The 13,312-nt window shown below is 48.6% G+C and overlaps 1 protein-coding gene across 1 annotated transcript; it reads right to left on the bottom strand.

Annotated features, from left to right (window-relative positions):
• Nucleotides 1-3,542: 3,542 nt before the first annotated feature.
• LOC309535943 (tissue-type plasminogen activator-like) lies at nt 3,543-10,333 on the bottom strand. Its single transcript, XM_082229441.1, has 4 exons — nt 9,991-10,333; nt 7,391-7,482; nt 5,973-6,144; nt 3,543-3,935 (listed from the first exon to the last, which is right to left on the bottom strand). The coding sequence occupies exons 1-4, from the start codon at nt 10,233-10,235 to the stop codon at nt 3,698-3,700; spliced, it is 747 nt and encodes a 248-aa protein (XP_082085567.1). The 5' UTR covers nt 10,236-10,333; the 3' UTR covers nt 3,543-3,697.
• Between the last annotated feature and the right edge of the window lie 2,979 nt (nt 10,334-13,312).

Raw genomic sequence — 13,312 nt, 5'->3', positions numbered from 1 at the left:
TGCTACCACTCAGTGGATTTGTAACTGGCTGACTGACCGAACCCAAAGGGTGCTCATCAATGGTTCCTCTTCATCCTGGAGAAGAGTGACTAGTGGGGTGCCACAGGGTTCTGTCTTGGGCCCGGTCTTATTCAACATCTTTATCAACGACTTGGATGATGGACTCAAGGGCATCCTGATCAAATTTGCAGATGACACCAAACTGGGAGGGGTGGCTAACACCCCAGAGGACAGGATCACACTTCAAAACGAACTTGACAGATTAGAGAACTGGGCAAAAACAAACAAGATGAATTTTAACAGGGAGAAATGTAAAGTATTGCACTTGGGCAAAAAAAATGAGAGGCACAAATACAAGATGGGTGACACCTGGCTTGAGAGCAGTACATGTGAAAAGGATCTAGGAGTCTTGGTTGACCACAAACTTGACATGAGCCAACAGTGTGACGCGGCAGCTAAAAAAGCCAATGCAATTCTGGGCTGTATCAATAGGAGTATAGCATCTAGATCAAGGGAAGTAATAGTGCCACTGTATTCTGCTCTGGTCAGACCACACCTGGAGTACTGTGTCCAGTTCTGGGCACCACAATTCAAGAAGGACACTGACAAACTGGAACGTGTCCAGAAGAGGGCAACCAAAATGGTCAAAGGCCTGGAAACGATGCCTTATGAGGAACGGCTAAGGGAGCTGGGCATGTTTAGCCTGGAGAAGAGGAGGTTAAGGGGTGATATGATAGCCATGTTCAAATATATAAAAGGATGTCACATAGAGGAGGGAGAAAGGTTGTTTTCTGATGCTCCAGAGAAGCGGACACGGAGCAATGGATCCAAACTACAAGAAAGAAGATTCCACCTAAACATTAGGAAGAACTTCCTGACAGTAAGAGCTGTTTGACAGTGGAATTTGCTGCCAAGGAGTGTGGTGGAGTCTCCTACTTTGGAGGTCTTTAAGCAGAGGCTTGACAACCATATGTCAGGAGTGCTCTGATGGTGTTTCCTGCTTGGCAGGGGGTTGGACTCGATGGCCCTTGTGGTCTCTTCCAACTCTATGATTCTATGATTCTATGATTCTATGAAATGCAGATATTTTGAGAAATAAACGTATTTTATTTTTATATTTGGTTCCTTAATTCCGTCAGGTCTCAATTCTTATATCGACTTTCGTTCCTTCTTGTAATAATTTCTTACAACTCTATTTAATATTATTCTGGTTATTCTTTACAAATCTTAGCAATCCCCCCTTTGTTTGAACTAGATGGTCTGTCCCTTTAAAAATTCTTTTGCCTTACAGTATAAAAACCTGTGATTGGAAGCTCCCTGTACCAGTCTTTAACATCAGCAGTCAGGAGCTTTTCAGCCCTGTTTTTTGAGTTTCTTTGAAACTTAAACAGCTTATCTGGACTCTCCTTGGCTTCAGCGAAAGCGACTCCAGCTGCGCTCCAAAGGCTTCAGGGATAGCTGCCCAAAATTCTGAAGTATTATAATCCTGCATGATTTCTGTTTCTTTTCTTCACCTTTAACTGCCCTGAACCATTTTGCTTGTTTTTCTTTTATCTTCTATTTCTGTCATTTCTATATATGAGGACTATTTGATTCCTGCAGTTGACCTTTCGCCAACATTTGCTGTTTGTGCTGTCCTCAGCATCCTGCTGGGCACCACGCAGAAATCAAAGAGGGGCACATTCTGACTCCCAGGCTTGCAATCTAATAAACTATGGTATGTAAGAGAAAGGGAATGCAGAGGGGAGAAAGGAAGATCATGAAAAAACAGCAGGACAGACAGAGAGAGAAAATGCACTTTCAATAAGTAGCTGTTTGGCTCAAAGGTGGAGAAATATCCCAGGCTTATGGAGCAGCAGGTTCAAAAAATGAACTGCTGAAAAATGGCACACGAGAGCTGGAACATTGGAAGTTAGCGTCCTTCAGTCTTGAGACAATGGAGTTCACCTCTGGGGGTGAAGTCCACCTGCTGCTATAGCAGCACTGGAGTGACTTCCCTGGGGCACAAGCCTGGGCAGTGTGGACGGAGGTCCTGGGCTGCCCAGGCGACAAGACCCTGCTCTGGGCCTCGCTCAAGCTTCAGCTCAACCATGTGCAACTGAAGAAAGACAGTCAGTTAAGGTTACCCTAAAACCCCCAAACTGTTTATGAATTCCCCCTCCCCAGCCAGGCCTCAAAGCCTCGCCTCAAGCACTTTTCAAATAAGGCTAAAAGCGTTAGCTAAGCATATTCCTCTTGCTGTAACAAAAAGACTCTAACGAAGGTAGAGAACAGAGTCCATTGTTTCTCAGAGCCTGTTTGTTTCTAAGGCCAGTGGCCTTGTTAAAAACCAAATTGCAACTTTCTTTCCGGGAACTATGCCAGGACAAGAGAATGAAACATATCTGAACACTCTGAAACCCCCTTTGGTTTCTCACCCCCTTTTCCTGGGAAGAGTCCAAAAAGAGTCCCAAGACAGGAACTTTCTGTTCATGCTCAGGAGACATGGGGCAGAACTTTTCAGAAGGAGGAGAAAGGGGAGGGAACTGGAAGAGGAATATATACTCTGTGCAAATGGCTGTGAAATCGTGCTTGTTTTGTGACTCTATCACACTTGCTCCTCTGCCCCCCCCCCATGGCAGAATAAAAGCTCTTTCTCTGGATTTAACCCCTTGGTGTCGTTTGACTCTTTTCGTCCCTGCTCGGGTGCAACGTTTCCTATCCATGGTTTAAAGGGCTAGAAAGGCGACATTTCTTGGTGCGTTAGTTAAGGACTGACTGTCTTTCTTCACAACATCCCTTACAGGGGGAGAAAACTGGCTGCCTTGCAAAGTTGCTGGATGGATTACTTTCATAGAACAACAAAGCAAACATTTTGTGTCTTGGGGGGAATAACAAAAAACCCTGCCCCAGACCTTGAAGGGATGTTTCCTGTCCGGGGGGGGGGGTATTGAGGTAGATGGAGAATTGGGACTTGCCTCCCAATACAAATAGCAGGAAGAGGAGCGGGGGAGATCCGGACTGCAGCAGCAAACCCTCCCCACAGCAGAATCCCACCTGCTATTACTCCAAGAAAAACCTGCACGAACGGAACAATTGCTAAATGCACAAATGTTGCTGCCTCCCACTTGGCTCTTCATCTCCAGAACCACAAATTGCCTCTGACTTCAAGAGACTTCCTGAGGGGGCAGCAAGTGCAGAAGAGATGGCAAATCAGGCGCCGGACTCTTACCTTTCCACAAAGCAGTGGGCAGCTGAGAGGACCCAACAGGAATGGATCAGGACCCCACCACAGAGGTAGGCCTCCACTCCTTGTACCCTGACAAAGATGGCCGCCTGCCACGGGTGGGACTGGATGTACGAGTAGAGGCCTCCTTTGATCCGAAACTGAGACTGGCGGTACTTTCTCGTTCCACACGTGGCCAGGAAAACAAGGAAAATGTGCCCCAGACTCAGATACAACGTTAACTCTCCGCTTGGGGCAAAATGCTCTCCCAGGGCCGACCTCTTCATTTATTTAGCACATTGCTATCCCATCCATCCTCTCAAAGGAACCCGGGTGGCAAACAGTTCAATGATAAAAGCATCTTCAAAACAATTCCACTACAGATGCAGACACAGAAAGATCTCTGCTTAAAAGTTGGAAGAGGAAGGTCTTTGGTTGGTGCTCATAAGACAATAGACAGCAGTAGTATTTATCCCACCTTTCCTCCCAGAGCTAGAGCCAAGGTGGCTCACAACATTTAGAAACATTATTATAAAATACAAAGCAATGAAAACAACAGTAAAGGTACATCAGATCACCATTGGAGCCAGCAACTGAAATGCAGTTTGCTGGCATTTTGCCCCACGGATAAGGCAGGCACTTACAGCAAGCTGGCACATTGCAGTATTCCCATTTCCTCTTGCCACCCCTGAGCACGTGGCACCAAGGCTGGGTGCTATTATCAGGATTCCTGCAACACAAAAGTGGAACAGGATTACTTCAGAGATCAAATGCTCCCCCCTCTCTGCCCCTGCAAAGAGCAGCAGTGTGGGCTACCCAGGTTTGTATGTCCCCTGAGGATGATGTTCTGGAGTTTACGGAGGGCTGCTTGATAACCTTTGTTTTTTGCATGTACTTAGAACAGCTTTTCCCCAACACTCCTGACGTTTTGGCCATCAGCCCCATTCAATGCAGATTGGTCAAGGCGCCACATTCTCACCATACATTTAAAACACTATGATGCCACTTTAGAGGGCTTCCTGCAAAGAATTCTGGGAGCTGCAGTTTGTTAAGTAGCCTGAAGGTTAGTAGGAGACTCCTGTTCCTGATCCGAGAGCTAGAATTCCCAGAGTTCCCTGTGAAGAGGGATGAATATCATAGAATCATAGAGTTGGAATAGACCACAAGGGCCATCGAGTCCAACCCCCTGCCAAGCAGGAAACACCATCAGAGCACTCCTGACATATGGTTGTCAAGCCTCTGCTTAAAGACCTCCAAAGTAGGAGACTCCACCACACTCCTTGGCAGCAAATTCCACTGTCAAACAGCTCTTACTGTCAATAAGTTAAACCACTCTGGGAATTGTAGCTCTGGGAGGCAAATATGAGTCTCCTAACAACTCTGAGCACCCTTAACAAACCATATTTCCCAGAATTATTTGGGGGAAAGCCATGACTCAAGCGGCCCTCCAGACGGTGCTGAATGATAGTTCCCAACATCCTTGGCCCTTTTTGTGGGTGCATGGGAGTTGGAGTTCAGCAACAACCGGAGGGCCAAAGGTTCCCCACCCAGCTTAACACAACATGAATTTGAAACTGGTCCACGCCACAGAAAGCTCTGCATCAGCCGTGACTTCCTGTGTCCATCCATCAATCCATCCTATACTATAAAGTCACAGGCAGGCCTGGAAACACTTGGGGATAGTCAAAAGCCATTAAATCCAGCATCATCTCCTCCTCCTGGTCGGCTTTCACAGACACTGTGTGAAGTGGCCTCTGGCCTCAGCTGTGATTCAAAGCCTCACTCAGAGTCCTTGGGAAGGGGGCGCTTAGAGAAATTGTCCTCATCCCAATTTTATTCTAAAAGATCTGAATAGTTTCTGCACTGGAAAGCAATGCTATTGAAACTCTCCCTTGTTTTTACTGTTTTCAAGTTGGACAGAGCACTAGGCAGGCATGTTTTGCAACAGCTTTCCGTTCTTTTGCACTTCTTCCCTTCCCTGCAATGTGTTCCCGGTGCACAGATGTGCCCTGGTAACACACTACCAATGCATTGCCACAATGCGTCAGGGTTGCCTTGGGACAAGTCAAGGTACATTCAGGGATGGACCACAGGTCCCAGGTTCAATCCCTGAAATGTTCAGTTAAAAGGATCCCAGAGAGAAGGGGACTCTCAGTGAAAGTTGGAAAGTGGCTGCTAAACATGCCCTCCAGATGTTTCCCACCAGCCTGGCCAATGGTGGGATGCCAAGGGACCCACGTTCCATCTCCAGTCAGTGCCAATGCCAGTCAGTGCCATATTGTGGTGGGTGCAGGGAATGTACAAGTCCACTTCCTGAGTTTCTAGATAACTGCATCGAGATCCATTGTGTGTGGTGTGTGGTTTTTTACCAGTGTGCAAGATCATATATGCATACACCAGTGGAACACACGCCAAGACCCTGAATGCAATCCTACACATGACCACATCCAAATTCGGTTTTTCACCAATATTTTATCAACAACCACATAGGCATTTGTAGCAAACATGAATGAAATGGCACAAATGGATTGGATGACCCAAAAAACACAGCCTCATCTAATTGCAGAATTATTTCTATGAATTCAATAAAAGCAGCACACAGGGCAGAGCCAATCAGCAGGTTATTGTTCTTACACTAGATAAGGCAGAGTGGTCCAGAGCCTTTTTGGAAAAGCCAAACACATATCTTATCAATAAGCCATGTTTTGCATTTAGTTTTTCTTTTTGGACAAAAAACTGCAAGGAGAAAAGGTGAGGGTCGGCTTACCTGCAGAAGTTGTGGCTGGTGAGACCGAGCTGCTCTGCATCCTCCCGATGGGAATTGAAGACCAGCCCAGTAAGGAACTGGGAATCCCACCTCAAGCAAGCAGCACCCCATTCCGTGCGGTTGTGGGGACCTCGATAGTTGTTGCCTCTTCCAGAAATGCAAGTGTGACTTTCTGTGACAAAAAAGGCAGGTTTGCATCAGGCCCGAACCACATTCATGGGGCATATAGTTTGAGGTTTTTTTCTCACTGCAGATTTTCAATTGTGAAGCCTACATTAAAAGCACATCCCTCCCCCCCCCCCAAGAATCATAGGAGCTATAGTTTACCTCTCACAGAGCTACAATTCCCAGCACCCCTGATGACCCACAGTTTCCAAGTTGGGGGGTGTGTGCCTTAAATGTATGAACCTTGGGGCAGGGATCCACTTTTCATCTGTACAGCGCCATAGATGTTACAAGGGATGGGGCTGGTTCTTAAATTAAATTTTACATATTTTATTTAACTAGAAAAGTTTTAAATGATTTTTATTTAACTAGAAAACCAACACAGACAAGAAGAAAAAGAAGGAGGAGGAGGAGGAGGAGGAGGAGGAGGAGGAGGAGGAGGAGAGTTTGGATTTAATATCCCGCTTTATCACTACCCGAAGGAGTCTCAAAGCGGCTAACATTCTCCTTTCCCTTCCTCCCCCACAACAAACACTCTGTGAGGTGAGTGAGGCTGAGAGACTACAGAGAAGTGTGACTGGCCTAATAAAAAGCTGAAAGTTACTGTACATGTCTTAGAACAAAGCTTACACATACCTTATGAATACGAGCCCTATTAAATAATTTGTAATAAACAAGATAATACATTTTTCCTGCAAGCATGAAGGTATCAATATCCAAAATGCAACATTAAGAAAATGTTTAAGTTGAATGCCATCAGAACATTGCAAAATGATTATTTGAAGCCAGCACCCTCCCATTTTTATTTAATTCATAATCAAGTCTCTTTTAGTATATATTGCATCTTCTCATTGTCTCCTTTTTCTACCGTAATGAGCGAGTTTGGTCACTGAGGCCAACTAACACAAGTTTTCTACTCCATTTTCCCGCAAGCATGGCAATAACCATAGATGAAGCCAATTCTTTGTTTCTGCAAAACTAAACATGCTGCACAAATAGGGAATGATTGTGGTGGAACTAGAGCTCCAGATTCCACGCAAGATTCTCGGAGTCTGGTGCATATTTCTATTGAAAAGGAGCAGACCAAAATACAAGTGTGTGGGTGTGGAATTCACACAAGTTAATTTGGATCAGGGCCGTGATGTGGAGAGAAACTGCTAAAAGCCTTCTTCCCTTCGGCTCCAATGCTCATAGCACAACATTTTCACCGCCCCACCTGGCTCTGCCCCACTGCAGAGGAGCCTTGAACCTACTGTTGGCGCAGGGAGGGAGGCTGCAGAACTCAAAGCTGTACTTGTTTCCTTTGTAGACAAAGCACCAGGGCATGATGTCGGAATCAGGGTTTCTAGAGGAAAGGAAAGGCAAACACTGGGCATTTTGTACCATTAAGACATTTATCATAGCAGTGTGGAATTGTAGAGCTGGAAGGGACTCCAGGGGTCATCTAGTCCAACCACCAACCTTCTGGTTGATAGCCAGATGCACTGGCCCACTGCACCACTGGGGACAGCTGCAAACTCAGCTGCAACCTCAAAAATAAGGGAAAAAATGGGGGGGGGGAGGCCAACATTTATACTCAAAATAATACACTGATAATTTTAAGAATGTAGGAAGAGTCTTGCTAGATCATACGAAGAAACATCTAGACAGACACTCGGTTCTCACAGCAGCCAACTAGAAGTCAGTGAAAGGCTTGGAAGCAGCCTTTCCTGGGTGCAACAGCACTTGCCCTGTCCCGCCCCCCACTTGCTATTCAGAAGCCGACTGCCTCCCCCCCCCCCAGGGAAGCATCACCTCCGTCAAGGCCAGTAGCCACTGACAGCCTTATCCCCCAGGAAAAGGTCAAGAAAAGGGCTGCTAAATTAATTAAGGGATGGAGTGACTCTCCTATGAAGAAAGGCTGTTGCATTGGGGACTTTTTAATTTAGAGAAAAGGCAAGTGTGAGGTGACACAATGAAATTTTATGAAATTATGCAAGGCATGAAGAAAGTGGTTGGAGACGTTTTCTTCCCTCTCTCATATCACACCCAATGAAGCTGAATGTTGGAAGATTCAGGATAGATTTTTTTAAAAAATAATTCTTCATGAAGTGCAGAATTCAGCTCTGGAACTCACGCCCACAGGGGCAGTGGTAACCACCAACCGGAATGTCTTTAAAAGAGAACTGGACCAATTCATGGAGGAGGAGGAGGAGGAGGAGGCAGCAGCGGAGAGGGGCTCTTGATGGCTGCTGGCCATTTTGACTCTGCTTTGCCTCCACCGGCTCCCACAGGCTCCTCTTAGGCTCGTGGAAATTGGTCTTCTCAACCCAAGTTGGTGGTTGACACTACGCCTTGGGGGAAGGAGCTCCATAGTTTAATTCTAAGCCCTGAGGGAAGACTTGTGTGGTGTAGTGGTTAAGAGCGGTAGTCTCGTAATCTGGGGAACCGGGTTCGCGTCTCCGCTCCTCCACATGCAGCTGCTGGGTGACCTTGGGCCAGTCACACTTCTTTGAAGTCTCTCAGCCCCACTCACCCCACAGAGTGTTTGTTGTGGGGGAGGAAGGGAAAGGAGAATGTGAGCCGCTTTGAGACTCCTGAAGGGGAGTGATAAAGCGGGATATCAAATCCAAAACTCTTCTCTTCTCCAAAGACGTCCTTCCTGTTGTCAGCCCTGAATCTTCCAATCTTCAGCTTCACTATATGGCCTAGATGTCTTCCTATTTATTCCCTTTCTCCACAAAGCGCACACAGTTTCATGAAATTATGATGAAATGATATTATACACCTCCACCTTGTGTGTCTTCCCAAAGTCTCACTTACACTAAACTAAAATGTTGTAACCTTTCCTCACAGTGGAGATGCTCTCAACCATTTTGGTCGCCCTTTTCTGAACCTTTTCCAGCTCTGCAGCATCCTTATTTGACAATGTCAATATTTCTCCCGCTCAGAGTAGATTTTGCCTACAAGGATGTATTTGTGGGAATGGATTTCGGCACTAGGAGAGGATACATGGTTTAGTTATTATTCTTCCTTGCTCACATTTGTGAGATCAACAGAGTACCATCCTTTGCAGCTTAAACTTTGAAGCTAAGAAAAGTTTGATTTAAGCTTTTACAAACAATAATCCAGGATGCTCTAAAGGCAGACTGGATTTTCCTGGTATTACCCATTGTCTACCCCTTAAAAACAACAATCACAACACTGTTTTGTAAAGAAGTAAAAGTAGTATTTACTTACACAATCTAGGTTGAAGTAGCAATTGCAGCACCAAATAAAAGCATGTTTATAACTACCGTCGTACCTTGGAAGTCGAAAGGAATCCATTCTGGAAGTCCATTTGACTTCCAAAACGTTCAGAAACTAAGGCGTGGCTTCTGATTGGCTGCAGGAAGCTCCTGCAGCCAATCGGAAGCCGCAGAAGCCCTGTTGGACGTTCAACTTTCAAAAATAGTTTGCAAACTGAAACACTCACTTCTGGGTTTGCAGCATTCAGGAGCCAAAATGTTCAGGAACTAAGCTGTTCCAAAACCAAAGTACGATTGTACTATCTAAGTTACCAAAGTACAAAAGGTAAGTTCAAAATTGTGTCTGAGCTGCAGACCTCAGACATGGACATGTGGTCAGCTTGGAAGCATGACGAAGAAAGAGGAGGCTGCCCAGGCTGGAAGGATGTAGGGCTACAGCTTCCTGCCAAAGCAGACAAAGGAAGTGATCTCACAGAGTTCTCTCTAGCAAATTTGACAAGAAAGCTCTATGAGCCCCTTCATGTGCCAATCTGGTAAAACATGAATTATTGGTTTGACTGCAATAATGTCCCATGGTATTGGGGGGCAAGAAGAAGAAGAGGCCCCTCCTAAACTCACTTTCTCACCTGCAATAGTTGTGGTTTCCAAGGCCCAACCTAGCGGCATCTGCCCGGTACGCATTGTACCGCTTATTCCTCAAGGAATCGAGCTTCCAGTTCAAGCACTTGGCTCCACTCACAGTTGTGTTCCATGTCCCCATGTAGCCCTCTCCAGCGCCCTGGTAACACTTGGCTTTGGTATCTGAAAAAGGAGGAGCAGAGCATTCAGTCTCCCGCCTGTTCTCCAAAGGTACTCTGCACACATCTTGCATCCATGGGGCTGCTCGGGATCAAGATGGGAGATTGCAGCCGTGGTCACTGGGGGCTAGAGAGCAGAGGCCTATGGGCCACATGTGACCCCCCAGGTCTATTCTGTTTCGCCCCTGGGACTCTCTCCAGGCCCCCCTGCCCCCAGAATCTCCACCCCTCTCCTTTGCAACCTCTCCTCAAATGTTTCTGACTTGCTGGAATGTGGTCTTGAACTCTGATAATGGTTCTTGCTTGTCTGGCTGGAGGATAGAGCGGAATGCCACAGTTTGTGTGTAGAAACCAGCCTCATGAACCAAAGCAAAATTCACATTCACTCCTGTGCCCATTTTTGCCCCCTGCTAGATGAGGTGGAGGATGGAAGAACCACAAGGCCATCTCCACCTATGTCCTCCCTGCTCTGTGATGCAGTCCTCCTCCTTCCCCACTATTCCAGCCATCTTGGACTGGAAGAAGCAGGAAGCTCATGACACTTTATGCCAGATGCTGCTTCCACGCTGCCTCTCCCTCACAGGCACAGCTAGCAAAGCCAGCAGGCCTGGCAGCCAAGCTACATACAATTTATTCTTCTTATTACATTTCTATACCACCCTTTTCTTCCAAGGAGCTGCTTGGGAGTAAAGGTGGTATATAAATGTAACACACACACACACACACACACGGTGGTGTACATGGTTCTCCTCCTCCCCATTTCTTCCTCACAACACCCCTGCGAGGGAGGCTGCAAACGCCGACTAAGGTGCTTCCTGGCTGAGTGGGGAATTGAACCCTCCTCTCTGGGAGTAGGAGCTGGCACTCTGGCCATCCCACCCCAGTCACATCTTGGAACAAGGCTGCTTAAACTTGCTCGCTTTTATTTTGGAGAGAAAACTGCTGCAGGTATGTTTAGCCTGGAGAAGAGGAGGTTCAGGGGTGAGATGATAGCCACGTTCAAATATAGAAAAGGATGTCACCTAGAGGAGGGAGAAAGGTGGTTTTCTGCTGCTCCGGAGAAGCGGACACGGAGCAATGGATCCAAACTACAAGAGAGAAGATTCCACCTAAACATGAGGAAGAACTTCCTGACAGTGAGAGCTGTTTGACAGTGGAATTTGCTGCCCAGGAGTGTGGTGGAGTCTCCTCCTTTGGAGGTCTTTAAGCAGAGGCTTGACAACCACATGCCAGGAGTGCTCTGATGGTGTTTCCTGCTTGGCAGGGGGTTGGACTCGATGGCCCTGGTGGCCTCTTCCAACTCTGTGATTCTAGGATATATCGAAGACCTCCAAATTCCTCTCCCAGTCAGCGCTAGGAGAAGGGCTCCACCTGCAGAAAGAGGGGAGAGGCCAGGCTGGAGACCCCCCCTCTGGCCCCTGGGGGTCCCAGGAGCCCTTTCTGGGCGGCCCTCACTTGGCCAGTTCCCCAGAGTCCCCCCCCCACTGGGCTCCAGTGGCCCCCTGAGGCCTGCAGGGATCTGGAGGGAGAGCCACTTCTCCTGTGGAACTGAGGAAGAGAGGTCTTGGCCCAGGTGGGGGGGGGGGCAGGCGAGGGCTGTCAAGTGGAAAGGACACATGCAGGCGTCATATTTGGAACATTTAACTTGAAATATGTGGGCCCCCCCCCGTAATTTCAGTCACATTCTCTCAAGTCCCCTCTCAACGGTCAATCTCTCCCTCTTTCCAGGCTCCCCATCGCCTTCTCACACTGAGTTGTAACACCAGCGAGGAGGAAAGGAGCCTCTGAGGGATTCTCCTCCCCAACTCAGGTGGTCCAGACCAGCCATTCTCCGAAGGGCCCCCCCCCTCCTTGGGTGTCTGTCCAAACCTCCGCCTGGGAAGACAGGCGGGGGGGGGGGCTCATCTCTTTTCTCGAGGAAGGCCCTGGGGTTGTGAGGGGGAGAGAGAGAGAGAGGAGACCCCCCTGCCCCCCCCTTTCCGGGAGGAGAGCCCCCCTTTCCTCCGCCCCCCCCTTGTGTGTGTGTCTCTCTCTCTCTCTCTCTCTCTCTGTGTGTCCCTGAGGGAGGAGAGAGGGGGAGGCCCCCCCCTCCCCCCCCCGCGGCTGCTTCCCCTCAACGGCTTTTCCCAACTGCCTTTCCCCAACTGCCGCCTCGCCTCCCTTGGGGCGCCAAGGATTCCTGGCCGGCCAGGCGGCCCTTCAGGGGCGGACTCCTCCCCAGGACCCCTCTCTGGTCCATGGGTCTGAAGGGATCCCTCCTGGGCCCCAAGCCCTTCCAGGGGTCCTTTGCAGGTGGCTCTCCTGGAAGCTCCTTTCGGCCTCCCCCCCAAGATGGCGAGGGCGTTTCATCCCTGGCCTGGGACACGTCTTCATCTCCCTATTTTCCTGGTGGGGGGGGGAGGGGGTGTTTCTTGGGGGGGGGTGTCTGGAGGGAGCCATTTCTGAGCCCAAGGCACCTCCCGCCACTAGGCAGCCCTTCGCCTCTTCTCCCCCCCCCCAGGAGATAAGGGGGGGGCAGGGAGGGGGCATGGGGGTCCCTGCTCAGGTCATGCGCGGTGGGGGGAGAGCCCCAAGTCGGGGAGCAGAGGGTCCTCCTTTGCCCTCTCTGCCAAGCCAGGGAGGGGGCTGCCTTCCTTTCGGGGGGAGGGGGCTTTGGGAGAAGGAAATAAACCCCCTTCAGATGGAGAGAGGGGTCACCTTTGTGCCCAGAGGCTGCAGCCAGAGGGGAACATTCCCACGTGGGGGGAGCACAGGGAGAAGAAAAGCCCCTCTGCATCTCCAGCACCACTTCCTGTGCCCCAGATGCAACAGCACATGTCTCTCCCCCAGATCTCACTCCCACTCCTAAGACAGATGGATGCCAACCAACCAACCATCCCCTCCCCACCCCCTCCTGGTGCCCCTTCAAGTTGGCTTGAGGGCAGGGGGAGGGTCCACCCCACCAGATGAAGGGAGAGGAGGTCCTTCCATCCGGAAAATGGGAATGCTTGCAAAGATTTCCATGAAGATGAGTGCCATATAGAGATAATAATATTATTACGTGAATTCCCCCGCTGACACAAAGATTAATACAGTGGTACCTCGGGTTAAGAACTTAATTTATTCTGGAGGTCCATCTTTAACCTGAAACTGTTCTTAACCTGAGGTACCA

This window comes from Podarcis vaucheri (assembly GCF_965113315.1).
Source record: "Podarcis vaucheri genome assembly, chromosome: 7".
Classification (NCBI taxonomy): domain Eukaryota; kingdom Metazoa; phylum Chordata; class Lepidosauria; order Squamata; family Lacertidae; genus Podarcis; species Podarcis vaucheri.
The sequence above is the reverse complement of the archived record's forward strand: the minus strand, read 5'-3'. Positions and strand labels throughout refer to the sequence as shown.

Bases quoted from the DNA above. Each gene is read 5' to 3' on its own strand.
- LOC309535943 (XM_082229441.1), bottom strand. From the start codon at position 10,235: ATGCAAGATGTGTGCAGAGTACCTTTGGAGAACAGGCGGGAGACTGAA. The intron at 7,483-9,990 runs GTGAGAAAGTGA...CCTTTCCTCTAG, and splicing joins GGAAACCACAACTATTGCAG to AAACCCTGATTCCGACATCA. The intron at 6,145-7,390 runs GTAGGTTCAAGG...TTTTTGTCACAG, and splicing joins CCTCCCTCCCTGCGCCAACA to AAAGTCACACTTGCATTTCT.